General features: G+C 37.1%; 1 protein-coding gene across 5 annotated transcripts in view; it reads right to left on the bottom strand.

Moving 5' to 3' along the window:
• Nucleotides 1-746: 746 nt before the first annotated feature.
• GUCY1A1 (guanylate cyclase 1 soluble subunit alpha 1) overlaps nt 747-18490 on the bottom strand; it is a 50503-nt gene continuing 32759 nt past the window's right edge. For all 5 annotated transcript variants that reach the window (XM_066279660.1, XM_066279631.1, XM_066279641.1 and 2 more), the window contains 6 exons: nt 17644-17702; nt 15210-15919; nt 12909-13394; nt 9899-10042; nt 4677-4831; nt 747-2194 (listed from right to left, as the gene is read on the bottom strand). In XM_066279660.1, the coding sequence (XP_066135757.1) occupies nt 1993-2194; nt 4677-4831; nt 9899-10042; nt 12909-13394; nt 15210-15919; nt 17644-17702 (1756 nt within the window). In that variant the 3' untranslated portion in view covers nt 747-1992. The remainder of the gene's footprint in view (nt 2195-4676; nt 4832-9898; nt 10043-12908; nt 13395-15209; nt 15920-17643; nt 17703-18490) is intronic.

Raw genomic sequence — 18490 nt, 5'->3', positions numbered from 1 at the left:
CAGGAGAAGCGCCCATTTGCTTCTCCACCCCTCCGCCGCGCTTTCCTCTCTGTCTCTCCCTTCCCGTCCCGCAGCCAAGGCTCCATTGGAGCAAAGATGGCCCGGGCGCTGGGGATGGCTCTGTGGCCTCTGCCCCAGGCGCTAGAGTGGCTCTGGTCGCAACATGGCGACGCCCAGGATGGGCAGATTATCGCCCCCTGGTGGGCAGAGCGTCGCCCCTGGTGGGCGTGCCGGGTGGATCCCGGTCGGGCGCATGCGGGAGTCTGTCTGACTGTCTCTCCCCATTTCCAGCTTCAGAAAAAATGAAAAAAAAAAAAAATGAAAAAAAAAAAAAAAAAAAAAAAAAGAGTTCAGTGGATCTTTGGCTCTGCTAATAATGACTTAAAAATTATCATGTTCATCTTTCTTTGGCGTTGAAGTTGAGCACTTTTAAAATCAAATCTTTATTTAAGTTTAGTTCACCAAAGGTCTTAGACTAGCATCATTAAAAATTAAAGTCCAAGCTTCAGAAAACTGTTTAAAGTTTTCCATAATGGAAATCACAGTATAATTTTCTTCATCAACACTAACATTCTCTTTAAAGAATCTCAAGATATTTTCAAGTAGAATAAAAAATTCACAGATGTTTACTTAATAAGACAATAAAACACTCCTGATGATTCTCAGAAAATATACACACACAAAAGTATTCAGCACAAATACTTAAAAATATACTGTCAGAAAAAAGAACAAGTCTTACTTCCCAATTCTGAACTTAAATTTTCTTATTGGAACTTTATTTTTCATTATTATAGTTTTTATTGAATTTATTAGGGTGACATTGGTTTGCAAAACCATACAGGCTTCAAGTGCACAACTCAACAAAACATCATCTGCACACTGCACCACGCCGCGCCCATCGCCCCAACCAAAGTCTCTTTGCATTCCATCTGCGCCTTTTGCTCACCTCCACCTCCCCGCCATCCCCCTTTCCCTCTGAGTATCACCACATTGTTGTCTGTGTATATGTGTTATATATATTTTGGCTTAATCCCTTTACTTTTTTCACCCAGCCCAGAACTAGATATGGCTCAGCATGGCTATAGAGTATGTCTGCTGAATTAGACCCAAATTACCCTGTGTGTGTGCATGTATGTGCAAATATTTTACTTCTGTACTTCATGATAGGTTCCTTAAATGCTTACTCTATTCCTGTGTTACTTCTGGTTAAATTAAATCCGAATGATATTATTGCATTTCCATATAGGTCATAAGCCTCTTTTATACTGAATACTATAACACAGAAATGCATTAAGAGTAATTAAATTGCTAACATGAATGAAAATAGCCTTTACTGTATGTGGAGTAAAAATATGTCAAACAAATGGAAACATCTGTTAATGACACATTATGTTATGGAGAATATTTTTATAAAATAATCTTTGATATTTCCAGAAGAACTATTTGATATTCACATTGCATCTAACCCAAAAAACTCAATCTATTTTGTTATATATGCTAAAAATTAAATGAGAAGATGTAATAAAATTCAGAGTTGAGAGGTTCAAAGAACTTACCATATCGAAGACTATAATTTCTACTCAAATGCTTTTTTAAGGCAATACTAGCTATCACACATCCACTTTAATAACCATGGCATTCCACCAGGACACAAGATTGCCAGTGATTCCATCACACTGTACAGGTCACTACAATTACCTGACATATGTACAATGTGCTAAATTTTGAGTACAGATATAAGTGATTTTATATAACAGAAATAGCCCCCAAAAGTCACTTTTCAAGGTTTCCTTTTTTATTTTCACTGAAGAGCTGAATTATTGAAGTGAATACATTGTTGTCATGTTAAGTGGAGGAGAAAGTAAATTGTGACTTAGCTCCTGAAATTTTAACACTGCTTTTTACCCATCTGTATCCTAAAGTGCTTTCAGAGATTTCACACATGCTTGAAGGAGTGGAACCCCAAAGACTAATAATCAGACACACAGTTTGCTAGTCTATTCCCGATGCTTTGCCTAAGAAATTGGCATTGCCCTCTTCAACATCTTTCTTTTGGAACCATGGTTTTGAATTTGTTCCTTGTTGATAAGCTTCCAGAAAATGACAGATTCCAGTAATTTCACTGGGAAAGTTTGGTGGAAGTTCCTCCCTGGACCGAGGGGTAAACACAAAACCTGGACAGTCTTTGAGTAATCTGAAAGATTAAAATAAAAATATTACCCTTAAAATTAGTACTAGCATAACTGTTTACTCAAGAAAAGGCAACATTAACTAAGTGGATATTCCTGAAAATATGAATAAACCAGCCATTTTGACTGCGATTGACAGAAAACTTCTAATGATATGAACAAACATCCTTACAGAAGAATAACAAATGCAAAATCAATTCACAATAACAAGAAATTCTACCAAACAACGTATTTCATTCATATTAGAAAAAATTAATTATAAAAAATTTTTGCACAGACATAATCTATAATCTCTATAACAGTGCAAGCCACAGTAGTGGGAGGGAGATCCAAAATAATCCAAAGATATCTAATAATAGCAAAATAACACATACCTAAATATAATGTTACAAAGTAAGGTTTTCTAAATTAAAATATTGTACATTTATCAATTTATTCATTTTGTAAATACTACTAAGAAGTAATAATGGGCAGAGAAAGTAAAGAAAGTTCTACATAAGCTATATGCATATATATAAAATAAAGTAAGAATAACTTTGATCTTGCAATAGGAATTTTACAAATTCAAGATCAGTAGGACTAAAGTGAGATTTATCTGTAAATATGGATACTCTACTTTCTATCTGTTATTTGCAGCATTTTTTTTCCTGTCTAAATGTATTTGTTCTAATTTTTTATTTGCTACTACTTGTCCTTTACACTAAACTCATTTTAAATTTCAATCTTACTGATTAAGTAGGATTCTTTTCCTATTTGCTTCCCTAGATTTCTGTCAAATGTCAACTTAACAAGCATCTCTCTAATCTATTATTTAGGCCATGAATGAAAAATGTTGAGTAGTTCTAAGATCTATACCAACTTCTACAAAAAAAAATCACTCATCACATTTGGTCAACCAGACCAGGGCCTTTCACTAACCAGTCTGCAATGCCATATTTAAATAAAATAGATTGATGGTGCTATATTAGAATCTGATACTGTGACATTGTTCTAGATACTGAAGAAACTAACTGGGTAAAAATCTTATAATATTTTAGTCCTTTCATAAAAAAGGGGTCTGGAACAAATATGGCAAAATGTTGACATTTGTCAAATATTAGTAATGGTTACATAGGTATCACATTGTCCTTGATTTTTTTCTGTATGTTTGAAATGCTTAAAAATTAATTGCAGCCTGACTAAGTGGTGGTGCAGTGGATAGAATGTCAGCCTGAGACGCAGATGACCCAGGTTTGATACCCTGAGGTCACCAGTTTGAGCATGGGGTCCCGGCTTGAGTGTGGGGTCACTGGCTTGAGTGTGGGATCATAGACATGACCCCATGGTTACTGGCTTGAGCCCAAAGGTCGCTGGCTTGAAGCCCAAGGCCACTGGGTTGAGCAAGGGGTCACTCGCTCTGCTGCCTCTCCCCTCCCCATCAGGCACATATGAAAAAGCAATCAATGAACAACTACGGAACCACAACAAAGAAATTGCTGCTTTTCATCTCTCTTCCTTTCTGTCTGTCCCTCTCTCTCTCATTTGCTAAAAAAAAAATAATAATAATTGTAAAAAGGTATAAAACTATAAGTATTTAATAAATAAAAATGTATAAAACTACAAGTGATTAAATTTAATATTCTAAATAAAATAAAAAAGAATTATTGGTGATTATAAATTTTAAAAATATTTTTTTCTGTCTACATTAACCCAACATTTTCTATCAAATGTGATAATTACAGTCGTAACCTTTATATCACTTAGTACATTTATTAAGTGCTTTGCTTAAGATCTCACATGGGGTAAGACCTATATTTTGAATTTGCAAGATATGTCTTCTGAATAAAAATCCTAAGATTTTTAAAGAAACTCACAGAGAAACACAGAGTGTCATGAAGTGAGAAATGTTTATTAAGTCATCTTCAAAAAAAGATCAAAACTGATAAGAAAAACAGGTTGGAAAAACAGAACCATTTTGAAGAAGGCTTGATGGCAGTAAGAATAACAGCAGCAGCCCCAGTGCAGATGTCCACATATAAGGTGACCAATCATCCTCCCTTAGGGAGGACAGTCCTTCTTTTGTCAGTTCCATCCTCCCTCAAAAAATGTCCTCCTTTTTGATATTGGAAGACTAATCTGTAAATGTCTGTATTCGATCGATGCAAAGTTGATCCATTGCGTGTGATGTGACGTATTTGTATCTAAATGAGTACTTTTTTCTTACAATTATTATTAAAAATTAATAGGCATGTAAGCATAATTACAATATAAATATTACAAATGTTTTTATTATGCATTTATCATAGTGTATTATTGTTGCAATGAATAAAATGTTTATTTACGATATTGGTTTCTTCAATTTATTTTTGTCCTCCTTTTCATTGTAAAAACGTTGGTCACCTTACCACATAGTGTAGACATTTTTTTTTCACTCCCTCTTCACCAAATGCTATTTCCCCCAATAAAATTGTAAAGTTACAGATTTCAGGTGGGCAATACAATCAGTACCTGTAAGTTGTTGGGCTGACATTGATTTTCCGTGGTACACTACAGGACTCAAATTTATTAGCCAAGGTGACATTGTTTCCAAAAAGACAGTAACGGGGCATTTTAACTCCAACAACTCCAGCAAAAACCGACCCAGAATGGAGTCCAATTCGCATCTGAAAGCAAAAGAGTCACATGAGATTCCTGATGGTTGGTAAAACACTTCCCACTTGTCAATGTTGTTTGAAAGACCTGTCTAAACTATTGTACCAGTTGCTCTAGCCACACCACTCTCTCCCTCCTCAAAACCTCCAGCCAGCTTCCCTCTAGTCCTCACAGCTGATTAAAATTTACCAGTAGAGAATCAGCCATACTTGTTAACTCTCCTCCATTTATGCACTTAGGTTTGTTGCACAAAGCACCCTCAGTTCACCTCTCTTCGATATCTGAGACAAATTTCCATGCATACCTATCACCATCACCACAGTGAAAAGATAAAGTGTCTATGGGTTATTTATGTGAACCTGCTCTGTCTATCAAATAGGTAGATGTAACTTCTAGACTACCGGAATTGTTTCATAAAACACTATCAGAGAGGGGCAAAAGAACCTAGCTCTCACTACATAAAGTGTGTATTCTTAGAAATTATGCTTCAAAATAACTTTATGCCAAACACTACCTCACTATAGAAATGACTAACAACTAGAGAGCCTGACCAGGCGCGATGGCGCAGTGGATAGAGTGTCAGACTGGGATGCGGAGGACCCAGGTTCAAGACCCCAAGGTCACCAGCTTGAGGTCATCTGGTTTGAGTAAGGCTCACCAGCTTGGACCCAAGGTCACTGGCTTGAGCAAGGGGTCACTCAGTCTGCTGAAGGCCCAAGGTCAAGGCACATATGAGAAAGCAATCAATGAACAACTAAGGTGTTGCAACAAAAAACTGATGATTGACACTTCTCATCTCTCTCCGTTCCTGTCTGTCTGTTCCTATCTATCCCTCTCTCTGACTCTCTCCCTGTTTATGTAAAAAAAAAAACAGAAAAAAAAAAACCAACTAGAGAATGGAGACTGCCTTATTCAAGCAAAAATAACAGAGGAAACAGGAAGCTGTTGCCAAGGCCCAGATTACAGTGACTATATGCATTTTAGTTTAAATCATCTGGACTGTGGACAACCATCATTGTGCCATATTTAGATATAAGATTTAGTCTGGGATATGGTGGGGTAAATGTTTAGGAATTCTGAAAGTTATCAGTGATTTGGAGAGCTGTTGGGACAATATTTTAAACTGAGATCTTCTAGAAGATCTGCACATTTAATGATCTTAGAGGGCACAAAGTCTTAAATTACTGCTGCAACAAAACAAGTTAAAGCGGGAATATTTTAAATGACAAGTCAAATATCATGTTTATTATCTTCAAGTTTTCATGTTCAGTTGACAGTTTAAATATAAGTTTTATTAGGTATATGCATTTTAAACAAAAGCCATTTGTTGTTCCATTTATTTATGCATTCACTTGTTGATTCTTTTTTTTTTAATTTTTTTAAACTTTATTTAGTTTTTTTAGAAAGAGAGACAGAGAGAGAGAGAGAGAGAGAGAGAGAGAGAGAGAAAGTGGAGGAGCAGAAAGCATCAACTCCCATATGTGCCTTGACCAGGCAAGCCCAGGGTTTTGAACCAGCAACCTCAGCATTGCCAGGTCGACACTTTATCCACTGCACCACCACAGGTCAGGCCACTTGTTGATTCTTGTACATGCCCTGACTGGGGATCAAACCCGCAACCTTGGTGTATCTGGACAATGCTCTAACCAACTGAACTACCCTGCTAAAGCCTGGATTATTTTTCAAAGTCCCTTTCTTGTCACAGTTTTATTCCCAGCAGCAAACCTTAGATGTCTATTACATTAGATTTTTTTCTTATTTGAGAATATGGTTTTACTTGTCCAAAAACTAAATATAAACAAACAAAAATGATGAGAAAACGCTATCTTCTGCCTGTAAATATCAGCCCCAAGTTTAGCACATTGAAATGTTTTTGCTCTTTGGGCATACTTCTGATTAAGCTAGTTTCTCTCTCTGCACTTAATTATTCTAGCTTTTTATCTGATAACTATATCATAGCATTATCATTTTTCTATCACACAATTAATATATAAATGCATTTGCCTTGTAAAAATCCTAACCAGTCAGATAAAGCACATGCCCCTTGGACAACCCCATGCTGCCCTCCGTCTCTCTTTTCTTTCTCCAGCTTCTGAATTTCACCCTCAACTCCAAAGTTTTCTTCTCAGGAAACATTTCAAAATCAGGAATAAGAAAATGATCCAAACTTTTTAAGATGCACATCATGTCTTGAATGAAATCTGTTTTCTCTGGGAATAGACTTCTATGTAAATTAATAAAAGACAAAGATAATTCTGTCTCCCACTGAAAGCTTGGATGTAAACTTACTAGTGTTCCATTTGGGGACCACTTTTTACAAAGACCTTGCCCAATCACAGGCTTCTGGGAGTAGGGAAGGAGAGGTACCAGAGCTTTGTTTGCAAGTTCCCACTCATTGGCATCCATCGCTATTTCATCCCTCTGGCCTCAGTCATCAGTCCCCCTTCAGTTTTCTAAATCTGAGTGGGTGAACATTAGTGTGAATATCAGTAGAAATCAGTGAGTGGAAGACTTATACATAGGACACACTAGGAAAAAAACTGAGCTTGGAAAAAAGTGAAGGAAATATTTCCTATGATTTCACTTTATAGCAGGGTAAGGAGTAAAAGCCTAGGCTTTGAAGTCAGATAGACATGAATCCAAATCCAGAAGCATGAGAGACTTGACTACTTCCTAACATTGTTATAAAGATTAAACGAGACAATGTTTGAATCACAATATGTACCCTCCAACCCAATACACAATAATGTTTCTCTCTATATAAAAATACTCTTCACTTCTGCCTCTGTGATATTTCATGGGTAGTTCCTAGGCCATCAGATGGTCCCTAGGATTGCAGGTTAGAACAAATAAAAAGATATGCTTAACATCTCATTTTATAGGTCATTAAAGCTAAATTATTATTACCCAGGTAATTATCTTTGAAACTAGCTATAAATAATTCACCCAGTTGCAAAATACTAAAAACACATTTCTACAAACAACAAAAACCATGCCACTAATCCCCTTGTCTCAAACATACATATCTTAATTACAAAATCCATTTATGCGGAATTTACTGGTTTTATTGCTTAATCTGGGTAGTTTAAGCATTTACTTTGATGCTATGAGTTTCCTTACCAAGAGAGAAATATATATAAAATTCTGCTTCTAAAAAAAGTGCAATTACAAAAATTAAGTCTGAAAAAGTCAGAAGCTGTGATTCCTTTCAGAGTCACACATTATTTCATACTCTCCTCATTGAGACATGAGGTCTGTCTCCTCTCCTCTGGGCAGGTTTAGGATTGCTCTGACCAATAAAATAGAATGGAAACCCCACTGTGTGTGTCCTAAGGCTAGATCCTAAAAGCTCACGCAGCTTCTTCCTATCTTGTTCACTGAGACAGAAGCCACCACGTAAGAGTGTGACTACCCTAAGGCAACACGACATGTAAGCAGGTGGACTGACAGTTTTAGCTGAGTCCAACCTTCCAGCCATCCCCAACAAGGAACCAGGCACGTAAGTGAAGCAGCCTTCTCGGAACAGTTTCTCCAGCTCCAAAGGTACATCTAAATAGTCCAAGTGTCCTCAGTTGTTTGTGTTTTTCCAGCCGAGGTACCAGATACGATGAGCAGAGGTGAGGAATCCCTGCCATGCCTCATCAAACTTCTTACGCACATTATCCATGCATATGGAAAGGTCTGTGTTTTTAAATCACTAAATATATAAAAGTTTGTCACTCAATAACATATAGCTTAGAACACAGTTGACTTAGAAAGCAATCGTGAAGATTTACATGTAGTTTCTACTAACATTGAAGAGAGTCAAGACTAAACTTCTAAATATTATAAGTTCTGTTTTAATATTTTTTTCTTTCCTCTCTATATATCTTATAGCATACCAGACAGGTTTCTATGTCACTTCAGAGGCCCATTTCTGGGTCACCAACTGAAGCCTGTTCTATAAATCTAAGTGGCAGATTAACTACAAGGGCCACAAATAAAGATAATCTGCTCATGCTTTACCTATTAAACCAGGGGTTGGGAACCTATGGCTCATGAGCCAGATGTGGCTCTTTTGATGGCTGCATCTGGCTCGCAGACAAATCTTTAATAAAAATAATAATAACATTAAAAATACAAAACATTCTCATGTATTACAATCCATTCATTTCCTACCGCTCATGTTCATGGTTGCGGGTGACTGGAGCCAATCACAGCTGTCCTCCGGGACAACACCAAATTTTTATTGGATAATGCGTAAGGTACACAAGTCATTGTATGGCTCTCACAGAATTACATTTTAAAATATGTGGCGTTCATGGCTCTCTCAGCCAAAAAGGTCCCCGACCCCTGTATTAAACCAATGCCTAACTCGTAACTTGTATTTTCTCATCGGCAACAAAGTATTATTCTGGCATCTGACTCATCTAGACATTTTGGAATTCTATGTGTTCTGGAAAATATTGGTGGATTAACAGTCAACATTCATTCTACTGTCATGTCCTCCCTGCAAGTACTGGAAAACTAATACATTCTCCAAACTCTCTGGCAGCTTCGAGATGTGTGTAAATTGGATGGGTCCAACACACCTGCATGAGATTTGGAAGCCAGAATTATGCTGTGACTGCACTTCTGACGCTTACAAGTGTGAGTATAACTGTGAATGCCTTTGGGTTTTTGATGGCATGCTTAGTGGAAAGCCCAATGTCCAGCTGCTTATTTCATGAGACTTGTGATGCAGGATTTCCACATTTCTGGCTCAAATTAGAGTAGGTGCTGTTTTGTTTTGTAGCCAGTAGTAGAGGCAGTAGCTTTTGGGACACAGCACTTCCCGACTATGGGTATGGTGGTATAGTTCCGCAGTGGTTTTCTGATGGGGGAAAAAGAAGTGGTTCTAAAATATGGCTCAGGGAGCCATTTTTTTAAAGCTTAATTTATAGATGGCTTCTTTGGTCTGCTCAATGATTCTGCAAATCATTTAATACCATGTAGTACAGTTCTTTCTGTTTAAACAAGTTAGAGAGTTTGCTCTCTTCAACTAAATCCCGACTAATCCACCATTAGTAAATTTCCTGGGCAATATAGATCCACTTTACCTTGATAGGTTCTCCATGGGGAGACATGACTTCATCAGACAGCTCCATCATCTTCAGGGCCATCAGTGCTATCTGAACAGCGTGCGTATCGCTTTCTTTGTGCAATCCCCCAGCCACACAATATGCATCGCCAATGGTCTCCACCTACACATAAGAGATTTTCCATATTATAAATAAAAGGAAGAATCACAGTGTGTAACATACAGCAGAAGTTAAGAATCATATAGTAAAACTCTTCTGGTTCTCTGTCTATAATACTAGCTACAAAAAGCTAACAATTTAAATCCACCAAATTGCACTTTTCTTCTCTTCTACATATCTACTGTAACTTATCAGATCATCTCACTTTTCTTATCCAAAGCTCCCAGTGTAGAGAAAGGGAGGTGAGAAAAGAGAAAGAGGCATAAATTTTTAGTAATTTCCCATTTCACTCAGAATAAATGTTGAAACCTTTATAACATGCCCAAAGTTCTTCCTGACCTGCTTTTCTACTAATTTCTACTAATTCCTACTAATTTCTCCTAATACCAATCATGCTCCCACTTGCTGTTCCTTTGCTTGGAATAATCTCCCTGCAGATAACCACTTGGTTTGTCCCTCATTTCCTTCAGCCCCTGCAGAACATCACCTTAGGAGAAAGGCCACCCTCTAGGAACTAGCAATCACCTCTTCCCCTCTTCTTCTATCCCCTTAACCTGATTTATGTTTCCTCCAGAATATTATGACATATGAAATACTATACATTTATTCATTTATTTATTGTCTTTCTTTCTCCCAGTAGAACATAAGCTCTCTGAGTATATTCACCAATGAATGACCCAGACAGCAATGCCTCCTCTAAGCTTTTCCTCGACAGTGACTACATAAGACATGCTTAACAGAAAGGTTAACATATCACAGGTGCTTAATACATGTTACTATGTAGAAGAAGTGAGGAGTGGTACCTTCACCTTACTTGGAGTTAGGTGCCTAGTTTCTGTGCTAATGTAGCACCTGTTAGAGACTTGATGAAATGGGGTCTTCATCATGTTATATGAAAATCTAGCACTTGTCAGTGCCTCCACCCTACTCTCCACCACGTCAATTCTTCTCACAGGGATGGAGCCAACCCATGCTGAAAACTGCTGAATAACCAGTATCCATTTGCTAAAACAATGGATAAATAAATGCAAACACAAAAAGATAACCCAAAGATTGAAAGACAGAAAATGAAATCAAATAAGTCCTGGTATGATCAAATCCCTGAATATGTGAATGACTATTCCTTGGAAGCTATGACGTTCATAGGTCAGCCTATGAGTATACATTCTGTGTATCTTAAATTTAGTGTATGGTTAAGACCCTTTCTTATTTATTTACAGCTGCAACTAGCTATTTTTATGAAAAATCAGGGGTGGAGAGAAGGTGGACATAAGGAGTGGCAAAGGAAGAGACTGACTGACTAGTTGGGCTGCAGTTGGGTTAGTCCGGGAACTGCGCGGCTGCCATTCGTGTAGCGAGGAGGCTAGATTTAAAATACTTGACAGGAATAACCAATTTTTTTTTCAAGTTTCAGCAAGTTGAAACTTGATGAAGTGGCTACTTCTGCTATCATTGTAGTACTTTGCAAAGAACAGCAAGATTTCCTTCTCACAATTCTGAAAGAGTAGACATTCTCAAGACAGAAAACTGTCTACAAATAAAGACAGTAAATTCCGCAAAAGGCCGTCAAGTTTAACCTAACCAAAGGCAATTATTTTATCTGTAATTATCCATGGACCTATTTTTGTCCCAAGGCATCATAGCTCTTTCTGGAATTTCCTGTTAGAGAAATTTTTTAAGGGAAGTTTTTTTTGGTTTGTGTTTTGTTTTGTTTTTACTTCTAGTGTCTAGATTGAAAAAGGCAAGGGCTTCTATATAACCATAAATAATTTTTATTTTCTCCTTGATAATTTATCTATTCTTTGTCGGGTTAAGCTATGAAATGCCAGATTGTTATGTGGCAAATTAAGAGATTCAAGCCACATGAATGAGAAGCAGGCTCTATTCTTAATGCTGATGTCTAAAACAATGCAAAATACTTTAAATCAGTCAAAAATATGTTTTACTTCTAAAGAAACAAGGAGAACAAGAAACCTCTTCATTAGTTCCTTTACTTGATAATAGTTACATATAAAAAATAGCTTATTTCATGTTGGGGACATGCATCTCCAATAGAATGATGCCTGGTAACATCTTAGGAGCTCAAAAATCCTGCTGCTTGATAAACACCAGGTATTATTTATGATACTATTTATCACAATCCTGTTCATATAATCATAGGACATAATGTATGTTATTCATGCACATAAACTCAGGCAGTATTATCTGTTTCAGAAATGGAAAAGGTCAACTTTCTCACCTTACAAAGCATGTCACGTAGAGATAAGAGACAAGGTTTAAAGACAGGCCTCTCTTATTCAAGCGTCTCTGTCCTCAGCCTCTGTACAATAATACTTTAAATAGGTAATTTGGATTTCTGCTAACTGGACATAAAAAAATTCATGTTACCTCTGTATTGAATTAATCTAATTAAATAATATTTGTATAATCCTCATGTTTCTTTACTTGTACAGATACATATGGTAACTTTTCCCTGTACATGACATACTTTGAATTATGACATACTTAATAACTCAACTCAGTATCGACAGTTCAAATGTGTTCATCGACTTCTGAACTTGACCCGTTCGTGGGTCCTGCACCCTATCCTCCACTCAGTCTGTCATCCCACCAGTCTATGCTTATTCCTTGAGAAGACAATGTGGCCGTCTTTTCATGGAATCATTATCTCTGTTTCTGAGCGGATTTAGAGCTAGTTCTGGCCAGTGAACACCCACATGATTAATGTGCAATGCCTGCTCCCAAGACGTGGCTCCCAGAATGGTCCTGCAGAGACAGCCCTTCCTGATACCTCAGATCCCAGTTGCAATGCTTTTTCTCAGTGACCTTGCCTGGGAGATGGGCATTGTCTCCTTCCACCTAAGCTTACCTTGTAGACATCCAGCTCTCCACACTGCTTGTCAAAGCGCGTGTAGAGTGCATTGAGCATGGTGATGACCTGCAGCGGTGAGCACTGGGAACAGATGGCAGTGAACCCAACAATGTCTGAGAAAAGCATGGTGACATTACTAAACTTTTTAGCTTGCACGACTTGCCCTTGCCACAGCTGCTGTGCCACCTCGCAGGGAAATATAGAGCACAGAAGATCAACGGTCTTCTTCTTCTCCTCCTCCAGGGCTTGGTGGGCTTGCTCAAGGGTAGCCTTCAGTTTTCCCAGCCTCTTCTTAAGGCCATCCTGGGCTCTGGCCTGCTCCCCTATCAAGACCACATCCCTCAGTGCATTGTGAATTGGGATGTCCGAAAGGTAGAGACCTCGTCCTGTAAAATCTTCTAATCTGTCCACACAGGGTGACCCCAAAAATAATATCGCACTGGATTCAATGATGTAGAGCATTTGGCCTTTGAGGTCCATAACCTGAGAAGCAAAGGAGAACCAATTGCTATGGTTTATTCAAGTCTAATTCAAGGTGTTTATTCAACACCTTTCTGAGACAAAAGGAGAGAAAGTGGATATGGTGATAATACCTTTGTATTAAACTTGATTTTTTTCTACCTGCTGACCAAGAACAACACATGTTTTCTTATAGTCCCAATTTACAATGACTTCTAAAATGACTGCAGGCATTTGAAGAGTATATTCTACACATAAATCATCATTTTCAATGAACAATGCAAAAAAATTCTTTCTTCATGGCTTTCTCAGTAAGTGGCATTCTGCTGCTTTTGTTAGTACATTCTTTGCTAGTAGTAGCCCGCAGGAACCATTGCACTACGGGACCCTTGAGAGAGGGGAGGTTCTGGAGATCATCCAGGATCACAAGATCTACTTGGATGAGTATGGACAAACATGTATATGTGTGTTCACAGCAGCAGAGTCAAAAGCAACCCAAATGTCCTTCAATAGCAGATGGTTATATGAAGTAGAAGACCTCATAATGAGATACTACACAATCTTTGAAAAGTGAAACAAACCTATATAGTGACATGGAAAGATGCCCAAAATATACTGTCTAGTGATAAAAAGAAAGTTATAAATAGTATTTTATTTTGTTTTAAACAAAAAAATGTATACAATTAATGTCTGATTTTCTTTTGCTACAACGGATATCTTTAAATATTACCAATTGTTTTAGAACATGTAGCTATATAATTTTTATGATAAAAGGAAATAAAACTGTTTTTAGTTTGGGAAACAAAGAGTGTGTTTACTAGAGTAAGCATGACTAAAATTTATATGTATCATAAACCTCTCTGTTAGCTTTGCTGTACTATCAACTATGATTTAACAAACTTTGTAGCTTAAGACTAAATAATTTACCTAAGTTCTCTACCACAAGATGACAGAACACCACCCTCACATCTTCTAACAATTAATGAAACAAGTTATTGATTTTTTCCATCTTTATTGAATATTCAATTAAAAATCTATTTAGTTGGGTCCTTTATAAGAAAAAAAAAGTTTTTGCTTCTTTTGTTTGTTTGTTATAAATTATTCCAAATTAAGTCAGCCATTTGAAGATGATTAAAAACATATTTTTACATATTTTTATAATTGTTATAAAATACTTTATAAAGATTTTAAATGGTAGACTGCATCAATGAATATTTGTGAAGGATCAAGTGAAGAAAAAAACGAATGTAAAAAGGATCTTATTTTAAATTTATTCCAGCCTTAAAAGTATTTTAGAACTGTTTTAAATATAATGTCTCATCAAAACATTTGTTACACCATTACTGTGTCATTATATGAAGCACAGAATCACAGTGTTGGAGTTAAATAATACTACCTAAACATTTAGTTATTTTAACTATGTGAAAAAAATTATGTTTCAGTTTTGTTTTAGTTATTAATCTACCAACATAGATGGAGAAACTATTATAAACATGAAGTATTATTTAAAATTCATATAATGGCAACCTGGACTGCGGTGGCGCAGTGGATAGAGCATCAATCTGGAACGCTGAGGTCACCAGTTTGAAACCCTGGGCTTGCCTGGTCAAGGCACATCTGACAAGCAACAAGCAAGTGATGAACAACTAAATTCAAGCAACTCTGAGTTGATACTTCTTGCTCCACCCCACCCCACCCCCCGTCTCCGTAATTAATAAATAAAATCGTTAAAAAAACAACATTTAAAGTGATGCATGTGTATTTGTGCCTTTTTTGTTTCTGGTCCTTAAATATGAAATAATTGATTTCATATTCCAAATACTACAATGTTTTTCTTACCCTTGAAGATTTTTTCACAGAGTTGTCCCATCGCCTTACTCGGACCACAAATTGCATATTCAACATAGTCATGATTCCGCTAAACGTTTGGTTGATTTTTGGAGTCAGAATTTCAAAGTACTCTTCAAAATTAGGCTTTCCTTGGAAGTCCCTCCTGTTCATCAGCCTCCTGATGCCATTGCCAAATTGCAGAATCATCATATCTTTGTCAAACATAAAATGGAATGGAAATGTCTTACAGAAGAGAGAAGCAGGGATGACAACCGAGGACTGGGGTTTGCCAGGGGACAGGGATGGTTTGGTGCTTTTGACTTGAACGGAGTATAACAAATAGGGCTGATTAACAAATTCGTTGCCATCATTATGGAAGCAGGAAGGCAGTAAGGACACTTCCACATGGGTTTCATACAAGATCTCAGCTGCCGCCTTAATGATTCCGGGGAGAATGAGGGACGTGATCCTCTTCGGGAAGAAATAGTAAACGTTTAAGAAGTCGTGATCTTTATCCAGGCAGAGAATGGAGGCATCCTCCAGCTTGCCCTTCCTTTCTGCTTCTTGGCAGTGGCTGCTTTGTTTCAGGAGGGTGCTGAAACTATTTAAAAAATCTTTGAGGGTGCCTCCAACCACACCCAGGATGTGTTCATCTTCCTCATAACATATTTTAAAGAGCTCTTCACCGAGGGAGTCTTTGATGGTCTCCACCGGAACTCCTGAAAACATGTAACACATATTCTGCCATGTCAACTATGTCATCTTCGTAGGACTGTGCTGTTACTATTATTTTAACCATTGTTTTATATGATGATTTAGTGCTCTTTACATCTGGTAGTAAGATTCCAACCCAAATTAACCATCTATATTTAAATTATCTAAAATTAAAAAGATCATACTCTGGTTTCTCTTCAGATTGCATAAATCTTTCACCTTTTAAAATAAAAAATATCAGGCCCTGGCTGGTTGGCTCAGCGGTAGTGTCGGCCTGGCGTGCAGGAGTCCCGGGTTCGATTCCCGGCCAAGCCAGGACACACAGGAGAAGCGCCCATCTGCTTCTCCACCCCTCCCCCTCTCCTTCCTCTCTGTCTCTCTCTTCCTCTCCCGCAGCTGAGGCTCCATTGGAGCAAAGATGGCCCGGGCACTGGGGTTGGCTCTGTGGCCTCTGCCTCAGGCGCTAGAAAGGCTCTGGATGCAACAGAGTGATGCCCCAGAGGGGCAGAACATTGCCCCCTGGTGGGCATGCCGGGTGGATCCCGGTCGGGCGCATGCAGGAGTCTGTCTGACTGCCTCCCCGTTTCCAGCTTCGGAAAAATAAAAAAAAATAAATAAAAATAAATAAAAAAGATAGATTAGGTATCATACAACTTTTTATCTCCCTAAACTTAGCTATAAAATAGCAATTTGAATTGCAGGATCAGGTCTATCTCAGAAAAAGCTCTCCCACCTTAGCAACAACCGAACCAGGACACCTGATAAAAGGGTACTGTCCCTCATGCAGGGCCGCTATGGGTATAAGGTTCAGACATAGGAATTAATTTGAAATCACTGGTTGTGAAACTCAATTTTGTCATTTTTCTTTAGAGATAACAAAGTAATTTTTTTTCTGAGTATAACAGCATTCTTGTTGGTTAATGTTACTGTACTAAATACATGTTGGGAATATATTGTTTACTTTCTATAACTGCTTCCTTAACTTCCTTTATCCTTTAAGCTCTGTGTACCACAATTTTTTTTTTCATCTGTCACTTGGGAAAAACAATAGTGCCCTTTTCACAGCAATAGTGCACTGCTGTGTTATGTGGGAAAGATGTTTAGAATAGCACCTGGCTTCTAAGAAGGGTTCTGTCTGAGTTAGTCATAATTATCATCATCATCATTGTTATTACTTAAATCTTAATATCTTGTACTTTAGAAAAACTTAACTTGCTGGTCCATGTACTCAAACTTGGAAAAGAACAGTACAATAAAGTTACTCAACTATTTGTTTCCCTAAACTAATTATTACTATGAAAACTCTTAACCCCTTTCCCCTTGATTGTTTTTGAACCTTTTTAAAAATTCTTTATTTTACTTTTAGTAAGATTTCTCATGCATAAAACCAAAGAACACTGAGTTACCATAAGACCAAAGAGTTTAAATGTCTACAAGTCAGCTTCCCATGTAATCTTCTCTAATTCTCAGCAGATGAACATTATAAGAACAGGGAATGTTTCGGGACAAACAAAAATATATAACATGAAAAAGAGTTGTTCTTTATGCTAACACAATGCATAATACTGAACACTTCACATTGGAAGTCATCAGCAAATAAAAATTAATATTTTAGAAGAAAATATTAGTTTTACAGGTAAATATTTTTATTAAAAAATATTAGTTCACATATAAAATATTAGTTCTTTTATATAATTACTTCTTAATTACAGATACTTAATTCTATTACCTGCTGCAAGTGCTTGGTCTGCAATTATTTTTTCAAAGTCTTCTCTTTCCACAGATAATCTGAAATTATTTTAATATCTTAAATTACAAACTGCTAAAGCTTCACATTGTAACAGACAAAAATCATGACAAATAATTTAAATCACCTTTTCTGTAGAGGCAAATCCTATCGAATTTATAGGGAAAAAGCAGTGACATATATAACCGAAAGCAATGCTGGAAAACCCCCAAATACACCTGAGATGGAGTGTTCCCTCATTTTTTATGACATACTTACCTTTCAACAGAAGTTTACTTAGGCTACTACTATAGAGGTTTACACTGGCAGGGAGCCAGGAGTATGAAATGGCCCCCGTGGGGAAGGTAATAAAGTTGCCCAGAGTTTTTGTGATAACCCAGCCAAAGGGGAGAAAAAAGAAACCAATTGATGGCTTTTACTTCTCAGTATTACTATATTTTTCTAAAGGAAAACATAGTAAATCCTGTTTATTTAACTCTCAGATATCTTTACATTAAATTTTATCCTTAACCTTGCATAAAAATGAGTAACTCAAGATGTCAATTCTTTATTCAATTTATTCAATTACAGCACTGGTTTATACAGCATAGAAGTTGATAACATAAGAGCATATGTTTTGATTGACAGAAGGTTCTGTTATTTTCAACTGGACACTTGCTGATCGATGTCTGCCTAATTTTTTATTGATGACTGCTGACAGTGATGACTGAATGCAAGGTAATTTGCCAAACTACGGAAGCATATTAAGAGACACCCAAGTTCTGTTTATGGCCCAGTTTGCCATTACGCAAGCCAAGATTACAAAGAGGCATAAGTCTAAACATTTTAA

Source organism: Saccopteryx bilineata, chromosome 1 (genome assembly GCF_036850765.1).
Source record: "Saccopteryx bilineata isolate mSacBil1 chromosome 1, mSacBil1_pri_phased_curated, whole genome shotgun sequence".
Taxonomy (NCBI): Eukaryota; Metazoa; Chordata; class Mammalia; order Chiroptera; family Emballonuridae; genus Saccopteryx; species Saccopteryx bilineata.
The sequence above is the reverse complement of the archived record's forward strand: the minus strand, read 5'-3'. Positions and strand labels throughout refer to the sequence as shown.